Raw genomic sequence first — 18,671 nt, forward strand, 5'->3', positions numbered from 1 at the left:
TAATGGTCAATTTAATATTTTATTCCAGATAAGATGAAAGATGCCATCATAGCTAAATTGGCTAATCAGGCTGCAGATTATTTTGGTGATGCTTTCAAACAGTGTCAGTACAAAGATACTCTCCCCAAGGTCAGTTATTGTTTTTTATAAACACTTGGTTATTTCGCATGTAGAATTATTTAGACATTTTTGTGTGCAATAAGCAAGTTGAAAATTATGTATTATAAAGAAATTTGAAATTTTATTAGAGACATTAGAAGAATATATTCGTAGACATAGTTTTCTAAATTTAAGATGCATGAACAGTTCTTTTATTTCTAGGGGATGCTTTTGTCTTTACCCTTTACTAAACTTGTTTTTCCAAGCTAAACTCTTTCTGGAAAACTTCGACCATCTGTTTTCAATAATTTTATCAGATCAAGGCATTATGTAGATCTAAATCATTGGTGATTTGGTACAAGCATGTATGTACTTGAGCATGTTGATTATTTACACTTTTAATTATTGTCCTGTTTTCTTAAAGATGAATCTTAAAGCGCAAAAACAGACATAAAGGAAAAAGGAAAAGAAAACTTAAATTCATCCGATACTTTGTTTAGAATTAAATTTTGCCAACAGGGATAGAAAATTGGGCTGCTAATGAACAGCTAAGGAAAAGCAACCATCTTAAACCACATATCACAGGAAGTATTATGTTTTAATGTAAACTTTTCTGAAGTGGCACTTGAAAAGACTGTTCAGTGATGATCATTTGTAAATGGGAAAACAGATGACTAGACTAACAGGTAAATTTGAAATGATTAAAAAAGAAAACTTAGAATGAAATACGTTTCAACTACTTTCCTTCAGAAATGTTCAAGGAATTAGTTTCATCTGTATTGATAGCATATGATATTTCTCACAAGATTTTTTGTAGAGGAGTTTTTTGATTCAGAAATCTTTGTGTATTACAAAATTGGAGACAACTTTGGGGTGAAGTAAAAATTCACATAAGTGCATCAACAGTACATGTTAGAAAATGAACAATAAGGAATTAATGTGAAGATTCTTATTTAAAATATACCAAGAGCCTAATAGAAATTTGTCTAGGATTCTTGGGTATTAATAGCCTTACTCTTAAAAAAGAGCCTTGGGATCTCCTCTCATCTTTTTTTCATCTGAAAGACTTCATGTTCAGCTGCACAGTGTACCGTTACATCCTGTTGGGCCATTAGTTCAGTCCTGTCACCGAGAGAAGAATGTCACCTACAAAGACTTGGAAGCCACCTCTGCAGCATTCTTGGTATTCCTTGAAAGTCTCCTGTTTAAGTACCAATTTGCTCCAGCCTTACCTTGAGAACTGGCATGAGTGCAGTTTGAGATTTAGATGTCTTTTATTTTTCCCTTTTTGCTAATAAAGCTCATAAGGTATTTTCATATTCTAGTTATAAAACTGGAATATCTGCAAGTAGTGATCCAGGAAGCTAGGAAATTATTCACTTGGAGACAGGAAAGCATAAAGGTAGTAATTCAGTTTTTGATTTTCTTATATTTTTGTTTAGACGGTGATTGTCAAGTATATTTCTTGGATTTTTTTATATCTTGTACTTCCTTAACAATGAGGTTGCAAAGTACGATTTGGCATTTTAGAAGAGCCTTTACTGATATAAGTGGTTTTCTGGTTTTAGATCTTTTAAAATTAATTTAGACTGGTATTATTTTCAAAACAAATTAGCGCAAAAAGATACTCTATCATATCATTAGTCATAAATTTCGTGCATTTGTCTGTGATGTGTTTTCGAGGATGTGATACTGAAGTGTTAGTGTTTATGTGACACTAAATCATATTTATATGGCTAAAAACATCTTTATTAGAACTCTCTTAGGATATGAATTAAAGTGAGAACTTACTTTATTGTCTTTTGTCTTTTAAACATGATGAAACAGTCAGCTATAGAGCAGTTTCACTAGTATATGTGAGTAGTGATTGTTTAGTTAACTCTAAGGGCTGGGTAAGGACTCATAAGAAAGCTTCTAAAGCCCTATGCTTGATAGTCCTTTGTGAATGTCCATTCTACTTCGCTTTCTAATAATGCATGCTTTTCTTTCTTCCTTGTAAACAAAATGTTGACTTCATGGCTCAATTAAAGAGAATTATAAAAACCTAAATTGGATTCAATTAATAGTTTAAAAAAACCCTTAATTTTAATTGGAAGAAAACAAAATTGAATTCGTAGACTACAGTCCATGCAAAATCATGTGGTCTTCTCTGTTTACACCTAATGACTAACCTATCTCTAAATCATTAATCAGGTGATTCTAATTTCTGTCTCCTTTTCCTTTTTCTTCCTGCATCCCATGTTGTCTGTGGTGGTTTGTCTGGTTGGACTCTCCCCTGGTCAGTATTTTTATTTCCAGGAGGTGTTCCCTGTCTTGGCTGCAAAGCACTGTATCATGCAGGCCAATGCTGAGTACCACCAGTCTATCTTGGCAAAACAGCAGAAGAAATTTGGAGAAGAGATTGCAAGGTTACAGGTGAGTCTTTTGGTGATAAATATTTAAGTAATTCGGATCTCCATTTTTTTTCCTAGTGAGATTCCCAACTGATCTTTATGCTGGATTTTCATTTCTGTTCAATTGGTCTGCGTGACTACTTCTATGCCAGTACCATGCTGTTTTGGTTACTATTGCTTTGTAGCATAATTTGAAGTCGGTTAATGTAATGCCGCCAGATTTGTTCTTTTTGTTTAGTATTACTTTGGCTATTTGTGCTTTTTTTGGTTCCATACAAATTTTAGGGTTGTTTTTTCTAATTGTGTGAAAAACAAAGTTGGTATTTTAATAGGAATTGCATTGAATCTGTGGATTACTTTGTGTAATATGGACTTTTTAACAATATTGATTCTTCCAGTCCATGAGCATAGGATGTTTTTCCATTTGTGTTATCTATGATTTTTTTCACTGGTGTTTTGTAGTTCTTTTTGTAGAGATCTTTCACTTTTTTGGTTAAGTATATTGCAAGATATTTTATTATCTTTTCCAGCTATTGTAAATGGAATTAAGTTCTTGATTTGATTTTTGGCTTGGTTGTTATTAGTATTTAGAATTGCTTCTGATTTATGTACATTGATTTTGTACCCTGAGACTTTATTGAATTCATCTATCAATTCTAGGAGTCTTTTGGAGGAGTTTGGAGGGTTTTTAGGTATAGGATCATATAGTTGGCAAACAGGGATAGTTTGACTTCCTCTTTTCCAATTTGGATCCCCTTTATTTCTTTCTCTTGCCTGATTGCTCTGGCTAGGACTTCTAGTACTATATTGAATAGAATTGGTGAAAGGGGGCATCCTTGTCTTGTTCCAGTTCGTAGGGGGGATGCTTTCAGCTTTTCCCTATTCAGTACGATGTTGGCTGTGGGTTTGTTATATGGCTTTTATTATTTTGAGATATGTTTCTTCTATGCCTGGTTTGTTGAGGGTTTTTATCATGAAGCAATGTTGGATTTTGTTGAATGTTTTTTATGCATCTGTTGAGATGAACATGATTTTTGTTTTTAGTTCTGTTTATGTGGCGAATTACATTTATTGGCTTCTGTATATATTAAAGCATCTTTGCATCCCTGGAATAAAACCCACTTGATCATGGTGAATTATCCTTTTTTTTTTTTTTTTTTTTTGAGACAGAGTCTCACTCTGTTGCCCTGGCTAGAATGCAGTGGCATCATCACAGCTAACTACAACCTCAAACTCCTGGGCTCAAGCGATCCTCCTTCCTCCCAGAGTACTAGGATTACAGGCCTGAGCACTGCACCTGGCCGTGAATTATCTTTTTGATGGGCTTTTGGATTGAGTTTGCTATTATTTTGTTGAGGATTTTCACATCTATGTTCATCAAGGATATTGATATGTAGTTTTCTTTTTTTGTGTGTGTCTTTTCCTGGCTTTGGTATCAGGGTGATACTGGCTTTGTAGAATGAGTTAGGAAGGATTCCCTCCTTTTCAATGAAACAGTTTCAGTAGGATAGGTACCAGTTCTTTGTAGGTCTGGTATAATTCAGCTGTGAATCCATCTGGTTCTGGGCTTTTTTTTGTTTGTTTGGAGACTTTTTATTACAGATTCAATTTCTCTACTGATTATTGGTCTGGATTTCTATATTTTCCTGGACTTTTGAGATATAAGCCTGAGAAATTTTCTTTTTCTATTTCTTTTTCTAATTTTTTTTTTTTTTTTTTTTTGGGAGATATCTTATTACTGATTAAATCTTGCTGTACATTATTGGTATGTTCCGGATTTCTATTTCTTCCTAACTCAAGCTTGGGAAGTTGTGTGTTTCTCAAGATTTATCCATTTCCTCTAGATTTTCTAATTCGTGTGCATAGAGGTGTTCTTAGTAGTCTCTGGTGATCTTTTGTATTTTTGTGGTATCACTTGTAATGTCTCCTTTTTAATTTCTGATTGAGCTTATTTGAATCTTCTCTCTTCTTTTCTTGGTTAATGCAGCTAGTGGCCTATTGATTTTGTTTATCTCTGCAAATAACCAACTTATCGTTTCATTGATCCTTTGTATTTTTTTTTGTTTCTATTTCGTTTAGTTCTCTGATTTTTGTTATTTCTTGTCTTCTGCTAGTTTTTGGCTTGTTTGATCTCGTTATTCTAGTTCCTTGAGATGTGACATTAGTTAATTTGTAATCTTTCTGTCTTTTTGATGTAGGCATTCAGTGCTATAAACTTCCTTCTTAGCACTGCTTTTGCTATGTTCTAGAGATTTTGATAACTTGTGTTGCCATTGGCATTCAATTCAAAACATTTTTTTAATTTCCATCTTGATCTTGTCATTGACCCAAAGATCATTCAGCAGCATAATCTTTGTTTAATTTCTATGATTTTGAGAGTTCTTCTTGGAATTGATTTCTAGTTTCATTCCACCATGGTTTGAGAAGATACATGGTATGATTTTGACTTTTTTAAAATTTGCTGAAACTTGTTTCGTGGCCTAACATATGATCTGTCTTGGAGAATGTTCCACGTGCTGATGAGAGGAATGTACATTTGCATTTTTTTGTGAATGTTCTGTAAGTGTCTGTTAGGTCCATTTGTTTTAATGTCTCATTTAAGTCCACTGTTTCTTTGTTGATTTTCTGCCTTGATCTGTCTAGTTTTTCAATGGGGTGTTGAAGTCCCCTACTATTATTATGTTGCTGTTTATTTCTTTTCTTAGGTCTAATAGTATTTGTTTTATGAATCTAGGAGTTCGGTGTTAGGTGCATACTTATTTAGGATTGTTATATCTTCTTATTGAATTGATCCGTTTATCATCATGTTATGACCATCTTTGTCTTTTTTTACTATTGTTGATTTAAATTCTGTTTAATCAGGTGTAAGAATAGCTACCCTTATTTGCTTTTGGTTTCCATTTGTGTGGAATATTTTTTTCTACCCCCTTTACCTCGAGTCTGTGAGAATCTTTTTTTTTTTTTTTTTGAGACTGAGTCTCACTCTGTTGCCCGGGCTAGAGTGCCGTGGCGTCAGGCTAGCTCACAGCAACCTCAAACTCCTGGGCTCAAGCAATCCTACTGCCTCAGCCTCCCGAGTAGCTGGGACTATAGACATGTGCCACCATGCCCGGCTAATTTTTTCTATATATTTTTAGCTGTCCAATTAATTTCTTTCTATTTTTAGTAGAGATGGGGTCTCGCTCTTGCTCAGGCTGGTCTCAACTCCTGAGCTCAAACGATCCACCCTCCTCAGCCTCCCAGAGTGCTAGGATTATAGGCGTGAGCCAGAGTGCTAGGATTATAGGCGTGAGCCACCGCACCCAGCCTGTGAGAATCTTTATGAATTAAATGGGTTTCTTGGAGATAGCAGATATTTGGCTTGTGTTTTTCAATTTATTCCACCAATCTTTATATTTTACTTGGGGCATTTAGGTCATTTGCATTCACTGTTAATATTGATAAGTGAGACACTGTTCCAGTCATCATGTTGATTATTACCAGTTGCTTTTTACTCTCCCTTGTGTTATTGTTTTATAAGACCTGTGAGTTTTTACTTTTGAGTGTTTTTATACTGGTGAGTATCGACGGTTTTTTTCAACTTTTGAAGTACTTTTGAGCATTTCTTGTAGGGCAAGTCTTGTGATGACAAATTCCCTTAGCACTTGCTTGTCTGGTAAAGACTATTTCTCCTTCACTTACAAAACTTAGTTTTGCAGGATACAAAATTCTTGGCTAACAGTTATTCTTTTTAAGAAGACAAAGATAGGACCCCAGTCTCTTCTGGTTTGTAAGGTATCTGTTGAGAAGTCTGCTGTTAGTCTGATGAATCTTCCTTTGTAAATTGATACAAAGGAAAAGCCTTGATGTTTTTGCCTCATGGCGTTTAGGAGTTTGTCCTTCATGTTGACTTTGACCAGTCTGAGGACTATGTATGTGCCTTGGTGATATTGCTTTTTCAATGAATCTCTCAGGTGTTCATTGACCTTGTATCTGGATATCTAAATCTCTACCAAGATCAGGGAAGTTTTCCTCAATTATTCCCTCAAATAGGTTTTCCAGGCCATTTCCTTTTTCTTTTCCCTCAGGGCTACCTATAATTCTTTTATTTGGGTGCTTTACAAGATTCCATATTTCTTGGCGACTTTGTTTCTCTTGATTCTTTGTTCTTTATTTTTGACGGACGAGGTTAATTTGAAAGAGTTGTCTTTAAGTTCTGAAATTCTTTCTTCTGCTTAGCCTATTCTTAAAACTTTCTAGTGTGTTTTGTATTTCCCTAAATAAATTTTTCATTTCCAGAAGTTCTATTTTTTTTTTTAATATATCTATCTCTTCAGTAAATTTTTCATTCATTTCCTGAATTATTTTTCTGGTTTCTTTGAGTTGGTTTTCCTTTTTCTCTTGGATCTCACTGAACTTCCTTACAATCCATATTTGGAATTCTTTCTGTGTCATTTCAGTATTTTCATTTACTAGAGAGCTACTGTGATCCTCGGCGAGGGGCTCCTTTCACTCTGTTTTTTGGGATCTCTGGTGCTCTGGAGTTCTTTCACTGATTCCTTCTGATCTGGAGCAACTGTCACTTCTTGTTTTTGAATTTTATTTTGTTTGGATGGGACTTTTTTCCCCTCATTTTTAAGAGTGTGCCTGTAGCATATGTTGGCTGCAGAGGCGATGGCTGGAGAGCATGGGGGGGAGCAGCAAGCTGTCTTGGTCAGGCTCAGCAGTGGCTAGTGATGGTGGGGTTACCTGCAGGATTGCTGCTCATGGCTTGTCACAGCTAGAGCACTGTGGTCGTTGCCACAGCAGTGCCTTTCTCCTTGTCTTGCTCCTTTCATTCTTAACCACTTTAGTATGTAACTTTAGTAGATAAAGGTTACAAAAATTTGAACCGCAGTGCCATTATTTATCCCATCTAGCAAAAATAATATTAATGTGAATGAATAATTAATACTCATAATTCAATAGTATCCAAATCTGGTTTAGTTTTCCCTGATTTTTTTCTCAGGGCCTTGATTTGTTCAGATTGGATCCGCACAAAGTTCTCATATTGCATTTGGTTGATATGTTTCCTAAATCTTTAATTTGTCACAGCCTCTTCTTTCCCCACTTTTATGTTGAATTTCCCTTACTTTTTCTTATAGTGTATGTTTCTTACTATGATTTCTGTGATATGTGTTCTCCCTTTTGCTTCTTGTATAAATGTCCAATATTTCTTTCTTAAATGTATTTGTATTTTTTTATATTTTCTTTCTATAGTTCTGTCAGTTCCTGTTTCACATTGTCTTGCTATCTAGCTATCATCCACTGTTCTCTGGATCATCTAGTTCTCTTTCATACTTTGTGTTCTTTTTGTACTGCGATTGTGTTCTTAAGTGTTTTAGTTTATTTTAGTTTTTAGCATGCTGTTTTCATCTACTTTGTGGCAATATTTCTTTGGGTGAGCTTTTGTTGTCTATTGAACAGATATACTGCTCGTTTTCATTTTTTTCCTTATGGTTTTTTTTTTTTGTACTGCAGCAGATGATATGCCTTTTCAGTTACTTGTGTTTGAATGAGATTGATTTCACTGGAGGTTCCTGGGTACCTTTCCAAGCATCATTGTGTAAGGGCTTCCACTTCAGCCCCACTTCTCTGGCTCTCAAAGCCTAGCCTGCTTTAGGAAGGATTCCACCTCTGTTCCTGTGCTTCCCTGAATTCTCACAGCTTTTGCATTTCAAACTGATGCATCTACTTTTAGAGTTTGTATTTTGCTGGCATTTTCTGAGTGCTCACCCCCCCTTTATTTTCCCTCCTCTGCTTTTCAACCCTCCCTTTTTTCTCCTTCTCTTACAAACCTTGCCTTTTAATTAATCTACCTCGTGCTCTCAGTAGCTACCTCTTGGGTTGAGGCCCCTCAGCACTCCATTTTTCCTGTGGCCCCCTGGTGGCTTGGCATGGGCTTTTCCTTTATTATCAGTTGGCTAGCGTGTTCTCATCCTGTTTGATTGTTTTCAGATTTGCTTAAAGTATTAATAGTTTCCACGCAGGGTGGTCCCCTCAGCACATAACTATGGTTCTAGTACCAGTTTTGCTATTTGGGAGAATATTTGACCACATTTACAAAACAAATTGATTTACAGATTTAAGAAGTGATTTTAAATTTCCCATTCCCTAGTTTACACTAAATGTAGCTTTTGTTTTGTTTTGGTTATCCTTATTTCTCTGTAGTTTTGTATTGATCTTAAATATATTCTTTTAAAATTTATTCCTGGATATTTTGTCTTTCTGTTGCTAGTAACAATGGATTTATTTCCTCTGTTATCTCTTCAAATTAGTGGTTATTTGTATTTGCTATGTTGATTTCGTATCCAAACTATCTCTCTCATTATTTAGAATAGTTTAGTTGATTCTCTTACGTTTTCCTGGTGTACAGATACATCACCTGTAAAAAATAATTTTTTCCTTTTGTTTTCTGAAGTTTATACCTCTTATTTCATTCTTTTGTCTAATTATTTTGACATGTCTGTGGTCATGATCCTGGCGATCTTTGTTTGATTTCTGTTCTAGGAATGTTAACATTTTTCTACTAAGCATGATACCAGCTTTGGAGGTTAATATATTTAGCATGTTAAGGAACTGTATATCTATTTCTGTTTTACTGATACTTAAAGAATATTGAATTTTATCAAAAACTTTTTCAAGGTCTATGGAGATATTCGATTTTTTTTTAACTTAAATCTATTCTGGAAAATTGCATAAGTAGATTTTCTATCATTAAACCATTTTTGGGCCAAGCGCAGTGGCTCACGCCTGTAATCCTAGCACTCTGGGAGGCCGAGGCAGGCGGATTGCTCAAGGTCAGGAGTTCGAGACCAGCCTGAGCAAGAGCGAGACCCCCGTCTCTACTAAAAAAAATAGAAAGAAATGATCTGGACAACTAAAAAAAAAAAAAAACCATTTTTTGTATTCTTGTAATTTTGGTGTTTTAGACTTGTTTGTCTCCTCATCTAGTCATTTTATATATGTAGGTGTTTTCTGTATGCCTGAGAATATTATATATTCTCTAATTGTAGAGTCCAGAGTTCTCCATGTCTGGTAAATAAAATTCATTAGTTTTGTTGTTCAAATCATCTATAATCTTACAGATATTGGTCCAGCTATTGCTGAGACAGGGGTGTTAAAATCTTCCACTTTGGTAATGGGTAGATTTATCAATTTCTCATTATAATTGTTTATATAGATAGAGACTATTAAATGGAAAATCTAAGGAGTCTTGTGTCTTTCTGGCAAATTGGCAAATATTAAAACATTATGTATTGAATTTATCCCTAACAATGCTTTTGGTCTTATTGTCTATTTTATCTGATGTTACTATACCTAATACCACCTAAGTAATATAATTTGAGACTTAAATTTGTGTGAGGCATACGCTCATCATATTATAAGGCTAAAGTTTAAAAAGAATTTTTCTTATTGATGCTGAAATGACAGGCAACTTTGTTGACTTTCTATGTCGTTGGGTAATTTTTTTCAAATCTACTCTTCACTGAAGGTGTAGCCCTTTGAGGTTCCTGCTTTCAGGTGAAGGAGTAAAGGAGGTGCATCTCACTTCTCTGTCTTGTGTGATTTCAAGAACCTTGTCTCAGGTCTCCATGAGGGCTTTTAATAAATTTTAATTGCTAGTTCTTTGAGGTATAGAAATAACCTAACAGCCAGCTTTCCTCAATTTCAGTTTATACTGATTGGCCCATGGATTTCTTTTACTGTCATGGTAATTCCATGTGTGTAAAGGGATGTCTGCTATGTATTATCCTTCAATTTTTGCCTATTTTGTGATGGGAGAATTTCCAGGTTATCCTGTCAGTCACATTGCTGGAAATGCAAGTCCTTGAAATAAGGATTTTTTTTTTTTTTTTAAACCAATACTTGAATACTTGGTGGTGGAGAAAGAAAGAAAATGTTCTCTCTCTTTTTTTTTTATTTTTTTCTTTTCAGCATGCAGCAGAATTGATTAAAACAGTGGCATCTCGCTATGATGAATATGTCAATGTGAAAGATTTTTCTGACAAAATCAACCGTGCCCTTACTGCAGCAAGGAAGGATAATGACTTCATATATCATGATCGAGTTCCAGACCTTAAAGATCTAGACCCTATTGGCAAAGCCACACTTGTGAAGTCTACCCCAGTCAATGTACCCATCAGCCAGAAATTTACTGGTATGTCAGTTATTCAGATACGCTTTACTCTTACTCATGTTTTCTCCAGTTTAATCTGTATTTTCTAGCTAAAATACAAGTTGCAATTTTGTGTTTTGAATATAATTTGCATTCATTTTGTTCATGAATGTAAGAATAAAAATTGTGTTGTATCTTCAGTATAATTTTAAGAGGAAAGGAAAGTGATAATAAAACATGTGTACAGCAGAGTCAGAAAACTTGAAATTGTGTGTTTGAATAATGATTAAGACTTTAGTGCTTGTCGGCTGGGTTCGGTGGCTGATGCCTGTAATCTTAGCACATTGATAGGCCGAGGTGGGAGGATCACTTGAGCTTAGGAGTTTCAGACCAGCTTGGGTAATAGTGAGACCCTCATCTCTACAAAAAACAGAAAAATTAGCTGGGCGTGGTAGAATGCACCTGTAGTCCCAGCTACTGGGGAGGCTGAGGCAGGAGGATCACTTGAGCCTAGGAGTTTGAGGCTGTAGTGAGCTATGATCACACCACTGCGTTCTATGCCAGGCAGCAGAATGAGACTCTGTCTCAAAAAAAAAAACAAAAAACAAAACACCCAAAAGACTTCAGCAGTTGTCATTTTGTTACTAACATTTGTTATATTATTTAAGGTGCTGCCATTAAAAATAAACATGCATAAATATTTCTTTAAACACGTTAACTCCTGTAGTCATATTTGTATCAGATAAATAAATGTTATACCATAAATATACCTAGTATTATGATAGCGTTTAGCTGAGATCTGAAGGATAACATTCTGTTATGGAAAGGATGAATTTTTAGCAAACATAAAGTGTTTGCCATGTGACGGGAACTCTTCTAAGCACTTTACAAATGTTAGCTCATTTATTTCTTACAACAACCTCATGAGGTGGGCACTATTATTATCCCTATTTGACTGATGAGGATACTCATGCACATAGTGGTTAAGTAATTTGCCCAAGGTCACATAGCTAGGAAGTGGTAGAGCCAAAAATTAAATCCTGCCACTGTGACCTACTCAGTCAGTTTAATCAACAAAGGAACAGTGTCACCAAAGATTTTTCAAACTCAATGACAGAAACATCTTAAAAAGTTAAAGAAAATTAAGTTCAAAGAAAAAACTTTTCATTGTTGCTGTTGTCCATGAATATAGTGATCTAAAAATCCTCTTTATCATTGTACTTTTAATAGTGATTTAGTTTTGATCTTTAAATATTTGTAGACTGAATACTAGAAAGAAAATATGAATAGTCACTTTTACAGTTTGAGTTTTGTCTTAAAATTTTATTGTAATTTCCCTTCCTAATTTTAGATCTATTTGAGAAGATGGTTCCCGTGTCAGTACAGCAATCTTTGGCTGCCTATAATCAGAGGAAAGCTGATTTGGTTAACAGATCAATTGCTCAAATGAGAGAAGCCACCACTTTGGCAAATGGGTAGGTAGAGCTTAACTTTTATAAATTGATCTCTAAATTTCTAAAGTTTTCTTTGGTTATTCTTTAGTTTATGAACATTTTAGTTTTCTGAGCTTATTTATTTATTTTTTTAAATTTTTAAATTTTAATTTTTTTTTTTCAGAGTATTACTGGGGTACAAATGCTTTGGTTACATAAATTGCTTTTGCACTGCCTGAGTCAGAGCTACAAGTGTGCCCATCCCTCAGACAGCGCCCACTGCATCCTTTAAGTGTGAATTTACTCATTCCCTCCTCCTGGGCATTCACTTTACATTTCTCCAAAAAATGAACAATGGAAGCAGTAAATGTCAATTCACTTGAGTCAACACAATGAACTTGTGGTTAAATGAAATTTTGCATGACCAATAGCCCATTGAGGTAGCCAGCCTCCAAGACGGCCCCCAAAGATCCCCACCTCCTGGTGTTCGTATTCTTGCGCAGTCCCTTCCACGTGATCCCAGGGTTGGTCTGTGTCGTTGATAGAATACAGCACAAGTCAGGGTCTGTCACATCTGGGATTAGATTATAAAAGACACCATAGCTTCTGTTTTGCTCTCACTCTCTTATGACTCACTGGGTGGGGAGCTGACTGCCATATTTTGAGGACACTCAGTGGCCCTGTGGCGAGGCCCATGTGGAGAATTGAAGACTCCAGCCAAAAGTCACATGATCAGTCTGCTTGGAGGCAGGACCTCCAGCGCCAGGGAAGGTTTCAGCTTGGCGACAACCTCATGAGAATCCCTGAACCAGAACCACCCAGCTAAGCCATTCCTGGAGTTATGAGCCTCAGAAACTCTGAGATGATAAATGTCTGTTGTTTTAAGCCACTGAGTTTTGGGGTAATTTGTAACTACTCCCAATAGATGACTGAACTCCCTAAGCCTCAGTATCTAGTATGCTACAATAAAGTTTTAGCCAAACTATATTTTACAGATTAAAAAAATATTGGTCACAGACTTCGATGTAATTTTTAAGCCCCATATTTGATATGTTTATAGTTGATGGATCCAATTTTTTTTTTTTAATTTTCTCAGTTGATTAAATTCAGACACTAAAAGATTTTTCACAGAACTAGAAATTGCTGCCTTAATATCCAATACTCAAACAAATTGTGTATATCAAAGAAGGACTGGGCTCAACCAGAGAATCAAAACTTGGATCCACATCAGAAGAGCAAGGAAAAGAAAGGGATTCCACAGAGCTCAAAGCTTCACTTTTGGCCTTTTGGCTGGGTCTCTGCAGGACAGTCTCTTATGTCACATGCTGATGACAGGTCCAAAGCACTGCTGTCCTCTGGCTGCTTGGAGTGGCTTCCTGAGCCGCCATAGCCCTCCCAGCAGCAGAAAGAACCCAGAACTCAGAAGCGCAGGTGCCATCTTTGTTATGGGAAAAGTGAGGTTTGAAAGAAAATCACTGGAACCATCCTTGATGTGGGCAGGCAAGGGCAATCTAGTTTTCTGAGCTGATAGCTAAATGTCAAGGGTATATATAATAAAATAGCAAATGTAGACATGCATACACAAAACACATACATTTCTTGGGGACACTGTTTAGTAAGCCCTGGCAAATATAGTTGAAAGAAATTTAATTACAGAAACAAGGCGAGAATATTTGACTACTGGTTTGTATTTTAAGAGCTATTTATTTGTGGGAAATGAGAAGTTGAAATGAACTCTTTAAGATACATAGTGCATTTAATATTTGGAACTTATTTTGTTTCTTTTGGATTGAAGACTAAGAAAATAATTCATTGGTTTAAAAAAAATTCTAGGTATAATTTGCACACAATAAAATACACCCATTCTAAGTGTACAGTTCAGTTAGTTTTGATAAATGTATGTACCCACGTAACTATCGCCATCGCTGTGGTCAGGATATTTTTTGCTTAACCACTGTTCGAATGAGTATTACCCTAAAATATTCTCTCATGCCTCTTTTCCTTCAATCCCTCCTCTCCAGGCCCCTGGCCACTCTGCTCCCTGATCTGCTCCCTGTCAGTTTTACTTTTTATACAGTTTAATACAAATGTAATCATTATAGCATGTACAGTATATATATTACAGTTTATAGTACATTACAGTATTCTTACAGTATATATAGTACGCAATACTTGTGGTATGTACAGTATATACTCACAATGTGTTTGGCTTCTTTCACTTGGCGTAGTGTTTTTGAGATTCATCTTTGTTGTGTGTATCAATTTTATTCTTTTTATTCCATTTTGTGGTCATACAACAGTTTATTCTTTCACCTGTTGATGGACATTTTGTTGCTTTGAACGTTCATGTATAAATCTTTGTGTGGACATGTTTTAGTTCTCTTGGGTAAATACCTAGGAGTAGATTTGCTGTGCTGTACAGTTAGTGCATGTTTACTTCAGATGAAATTGCCAGATTGTTTTCCAAAGTGGTGGTTCCATTTTATGTCCCCATCTGCACTCTGTGAGAAATATAGTTGCTCTGCATCCTTATCAGCTATCAGCACTTACTACCATTAGCCTTTTTAGTTTTAGCCATTCCAGTGTATGTGTAGCAGTATCTCATTGTGGTTTGATTTTTATTCCCCTAATTATTAATTGTACTGAACAACTTCTCATGGGCTTATTAGCCATACATACATCTTTTGTGAAGTGTCTATTGAAATCTTTTTCTCATTTTTAAAATTGAGTTTTTCTTAATTATCTTTAAAGAGTTCTTTACATATTTTGGAGGCAAGTCCTTTGTCAGATATACATAATTAAGGATATAGTTGACCCTTGAACAATGCAGGGGTTAGGAATGCCAACCCCCCTTTTCCCTGATACGGTTGAAAATCTGAGCATAACTTTTTTGTTAGAGATGTGGTCTCTCTGTGTTACCCAGGCTGGTCTTGAACTCCTTGAGCTTAAGGGATCCTTCATCACAGTTTCCTGAAGTTTCCCGGGTGGCTGGGACTGTAGACATGTTCCACCACGCCAGGCTTAGCGTATAACTATTGACTCCCCCAAAACCTAACTACTGAAGCCTACTGTTGACTGGAAGTGTTACCAGTAACATAAACAGTTTAACATGTATTTTGTATCTTGTGTGTATTACATACTGTATTCTTACAGTGAGCTAGAAGAAAAAAATGTTATTAAAATCATAAGGAAGAGAAAGTATACTTACTATTCATTAAGTGTGAATGGATCATCATAAATGTCTTCATCCTGTTGTTTTCATGTTGAGTAGGCTGAGGAGGAGGAGGAAGAAGAGGGGATGGTCTTGCTGTCTCAGGGGTGGGAGAGATGGGAGAAAATCCATGTGTAAGTGGACCCGTGTAGTTCAAACCTGTGTTGTTTGAGGGTCAGCTATATTTTCTCCTAGTCTGGCTTGCCTTTTCATTTTTTTAGTTTTGATGAATGCATGGATTTTTGACATCATTTTTCTTTAACAGGAAAGCAGCATAAGTTTAGTATTTGATTAAAAGACAGTCTGAGTTTTTATAGCGCTTACTTTCTGAGGAGTTCATTGTATTATATCATTTCGTTTGCTTTTTTGTCTTTAAGTAGTAGATAGGGATAAGTTCCCCCTTCCCCATTATGTATATAAAATGAGGAATCGTTACTGTGCCACAAAACTGAGAACAAATAAAGATTCTGTAATGAATACTTAGATCACCTATGTTCTAATGACATTTTGCTTAGATGATATGAAATTATAACTTTTGTATATTATATCTGATTTGTTGGTGATGATACAACACTCAAAAGTATGACAAAAGACTGCTTTTTTTAACATAGAATTTTTTTAAATTACTTAGATTGAAAGAAGTTTGAACTGTAAGCCAAAGATATGTAGTATATTTTAATACTGTTGTAGTTTTTCTTAACTTTTTAGCTTATAAGTCTGAATTGTAAACTTCAATGTAAAATTTTAATGTAAAACTTTAATATAAAATTCAATGATTTTGGCTTAATTTTATCCATCATTGATTTTCTGTTTTTTTTCCCCTTTATTTTTGCTTTATTTTTCTATCGATAGGGTTTATCCACTTTTTCTGGATGTTAATTCAATTGCTATTGGTTTGGATATAGGAGGTTAATATTTTAAAGGTGTTTTAGACTTCTATGACATAGCATCTCATTTTTTCAGGGTGTTGGCTTCCCTTAATCTTCCAGCAGCAATCGAAGATGTGTCAGGAGATACTGTACCTCAGTCTATATTGACTAAGTCCACATCTGTGATTGAACAGGGAGGCATCCAGACTGTTGATCAGTTGATCAAAGAACTACCTGAACTACTGCAACGAAATAGAGAAATCCTAGATGAGGTATGTTTTAAAAGATTTACTTTTCAAGTAAAAACATTGTGATCCCTTGATGTTCAGCAGAAATCAGGACTGGAAACTTCCTCCTGTTGGTTTTCACAGAGTAGTATTCATCATCTTGGCAAATTTACTGTGGCCCAGAGCTTGCTCTCCAGCCTCAAGAGGAATTCAGTTGAGTAAGAATGGGTTCATTTTTGTCTTGATGGTAAATAAATGCCCGTTAATGAAACTCATGTGGCCACCGTTCAAAACTAGCATACTATGAGGAATTACTGTCACACAAAGTGTTTAGAGCCTTCATAATAATGATTTATTTTGTACATAGGCAGATCAGGTTTCTTAGTGGTCATGGACTCAGACACAGGAAGTTAGGCCATCAGATGTTTTATAAGGCTGGTGCATCCATCTTCCAGTAGAGATGACGTTTTATCAATAGGAATGAAACACTCTAAAGTTTTTTTGGCTAAAGCCAACTGTTTGCCAATGTTATTCTCCTTTTACTGTGCCTTCACCTCTTCCCCGTAATTGATACATTTCTTTCTTTAGCTATAAATACATTTGAACTGGTTATATGGGCTTTTGCCAGTTTAGAGGTCATGTTGTGTCATTTAGGTGACTTCTCTTATCAATGCTTTAATCTGTGATGTTTTGATTTTTTAGTTAACTTTAAGAAGATACTGTATTTACCTCATTTCCAAGTACTTTGGGGCAGGCACAGAGTGCTTAAGTACTTATGACAGTGTGAATCTTGTGAATGAGAATATTTACCTCCCAGGATTATTTAGAGGATTAGTTAGGCTAAAACAGAAATGCCTAGCCTTTGGGACACATAGGATGTACTTAATAAGTTATAGCTGTGATTACTATTATATTACTGTTATGATAATATTCCAGTTATAACTGTTATGATGATGAGGTGATGGTTGTTATTTACCTTTCAATGCAAATTAGCTTTTAAAAAAGGTTAGGGTAAGAAATTTACTGCCTTACTGGCTTGAGGAAGCTGCTATTCATGAGGGGTTCTACATTAATTATATAATTAACACACCAACGTTGTTTATGTGGATATAGTCAATAATAAGAAAAACTAAAGCAAACAGAATTGGGTGTTACATAATTCAGTACTAAAGCCGTGGTGTGCTTTTTAGAAATGCAGAATCTCAGGTCTCACTTCAGACCTACTCTATCAGAATCATCTTCTTTTTTTTTTGTAATTTTTTTTTTAGAAACAGTATCTGTTGCCTGGGCTGGAATACAATGGCCTGATCTTAGCTTACTGTGTCCTTGAAATCCTGGGCTCAAGTGATCCTCCCGCCTCAGCCTTCTGAGTAGCTGGGACTACAGGCGCATGCCACTATACCCAGCTAATTTTTCTGTTTTTTGCAGAAGTGGGGTCTTTCTTTCTTGGCCAGGCTGGTCTTAAACTCCTGGCCTTAAGCTATCTCCCTGCCTCAGCCTTCCACAGTATTGGGATTACAGGTGCGAGCCACCATGTCTGGCCCAGAATCTGAATTTTAACAAGATTCCCAAGTGATATGTGTGTCTATTAAAATTTGACAAACACTGCTCTACTTTATTGTTCTTTGAGATCTGTTGATATGTGAGTAAACAAGCTTGTGATCTGGTGTGGCAGTTGAAAGGTAGAAGTAGTAACTAGACATAGGGTAAAGAAAGGGGAGAATGTTGTTCAAGACCACACACAAGTGACAGAAGCAAGAATATAGGGATAGCAAGTCAAATGGAGAGCAGTCTGGGGATATTTAGTAAATAGAAGATATAATAAATCACTTACTACTTTATAGTTTATAAATAGTTCAGTGGTTAAGGTCACAGAATGTGAAATTATATTTGTATTTGATTCCCAGCTCTTACACCTGGCTGTGACCTTGGGTAAAGTACTTAACGTCTTCATGTCTCAATTGACTTGTCCAAAAAATGGGGATAATGGTATTTAGGCCATAAGGTAGTTGTGAAGTGGGATAATATTTGTGCCTGCTGCTTAGTAGTTATGTAAATATTAGGTATGACTATTTCCTTGATTTTAAGTTGCCATTGATTGGAAGATGCTTGTTTGATTTTGCAATAGGTTTTTTTTTTGATAAGAACTTTTCCTAATGAAATACTGTGTATCAATTGTGAGAAGCATCTTTAGAAATATTAATGTGAGAAAAGCTCATTTTATAGATGAGGAAAAACTGACAGTGTGTATATGTCAGTCTGTTGTCTATCTTAATATGAGGTACTTTTATTTATGTTATTT

General features: G+C 35.5%; 1 protein-coding gene and 1 pseudogene across 2 annotated transcripts in view; one reads left to right on the top strand and one right to left on the bottom strand.

Moving 5' to 3' along the window:
- PDCD6IP (programmed cell death 6 interacting protein) overlaps nt 1-18,671 on the top strand; it is a 76,281-nt gene that overhangs the window by 35,179 nt on the left and 22,431 nt on the right. Inside the window, exons 6-10 of one of the 2 annotated variants that reach the window (XM_012646876.1) lie at nt 29-129; nt 2,383-2,514; nt 10,449-10,671; nt 11,981-12,104; nt 16,237-16,414. In XM_012646876.1, coding sequence (XP_012502330.1) covers nt 29-129; nt 2,383-2,514; nt 10,449-10,671; nt 11,981-12,104; nt 16,237-16,414 — 758 coding nt within the window. The remainder of the gene's footprint in view (nt 1-28; nt 130-2,382; nt 2,515-10,448; nt 10,672-11,980; nt 12,105-16,236; nt 16,415-18,671) is intronic. The other variant, XM_012646877.1, reaches the window with a different exon arrangement.
- On the bottom strand, nt 13,211-13,450 carry LOC105812424 (annotated as a pseudogene).

This window comes from Propithecus coquereli, unplaced genomic scaffold (genome assembly GCF_000956105.1).
Source record: "Propithecus coquereli isolate 6110/MARCELLA unplaced genomic scaffold, Pcoq_1.0 Scaffold251, whole genome shotgun sequence".
NCBI lineage: Eukaryota > Metazoa > Chordata > Mammalia > Primates > Indriidae > Propithecus > Propithecus coquereli.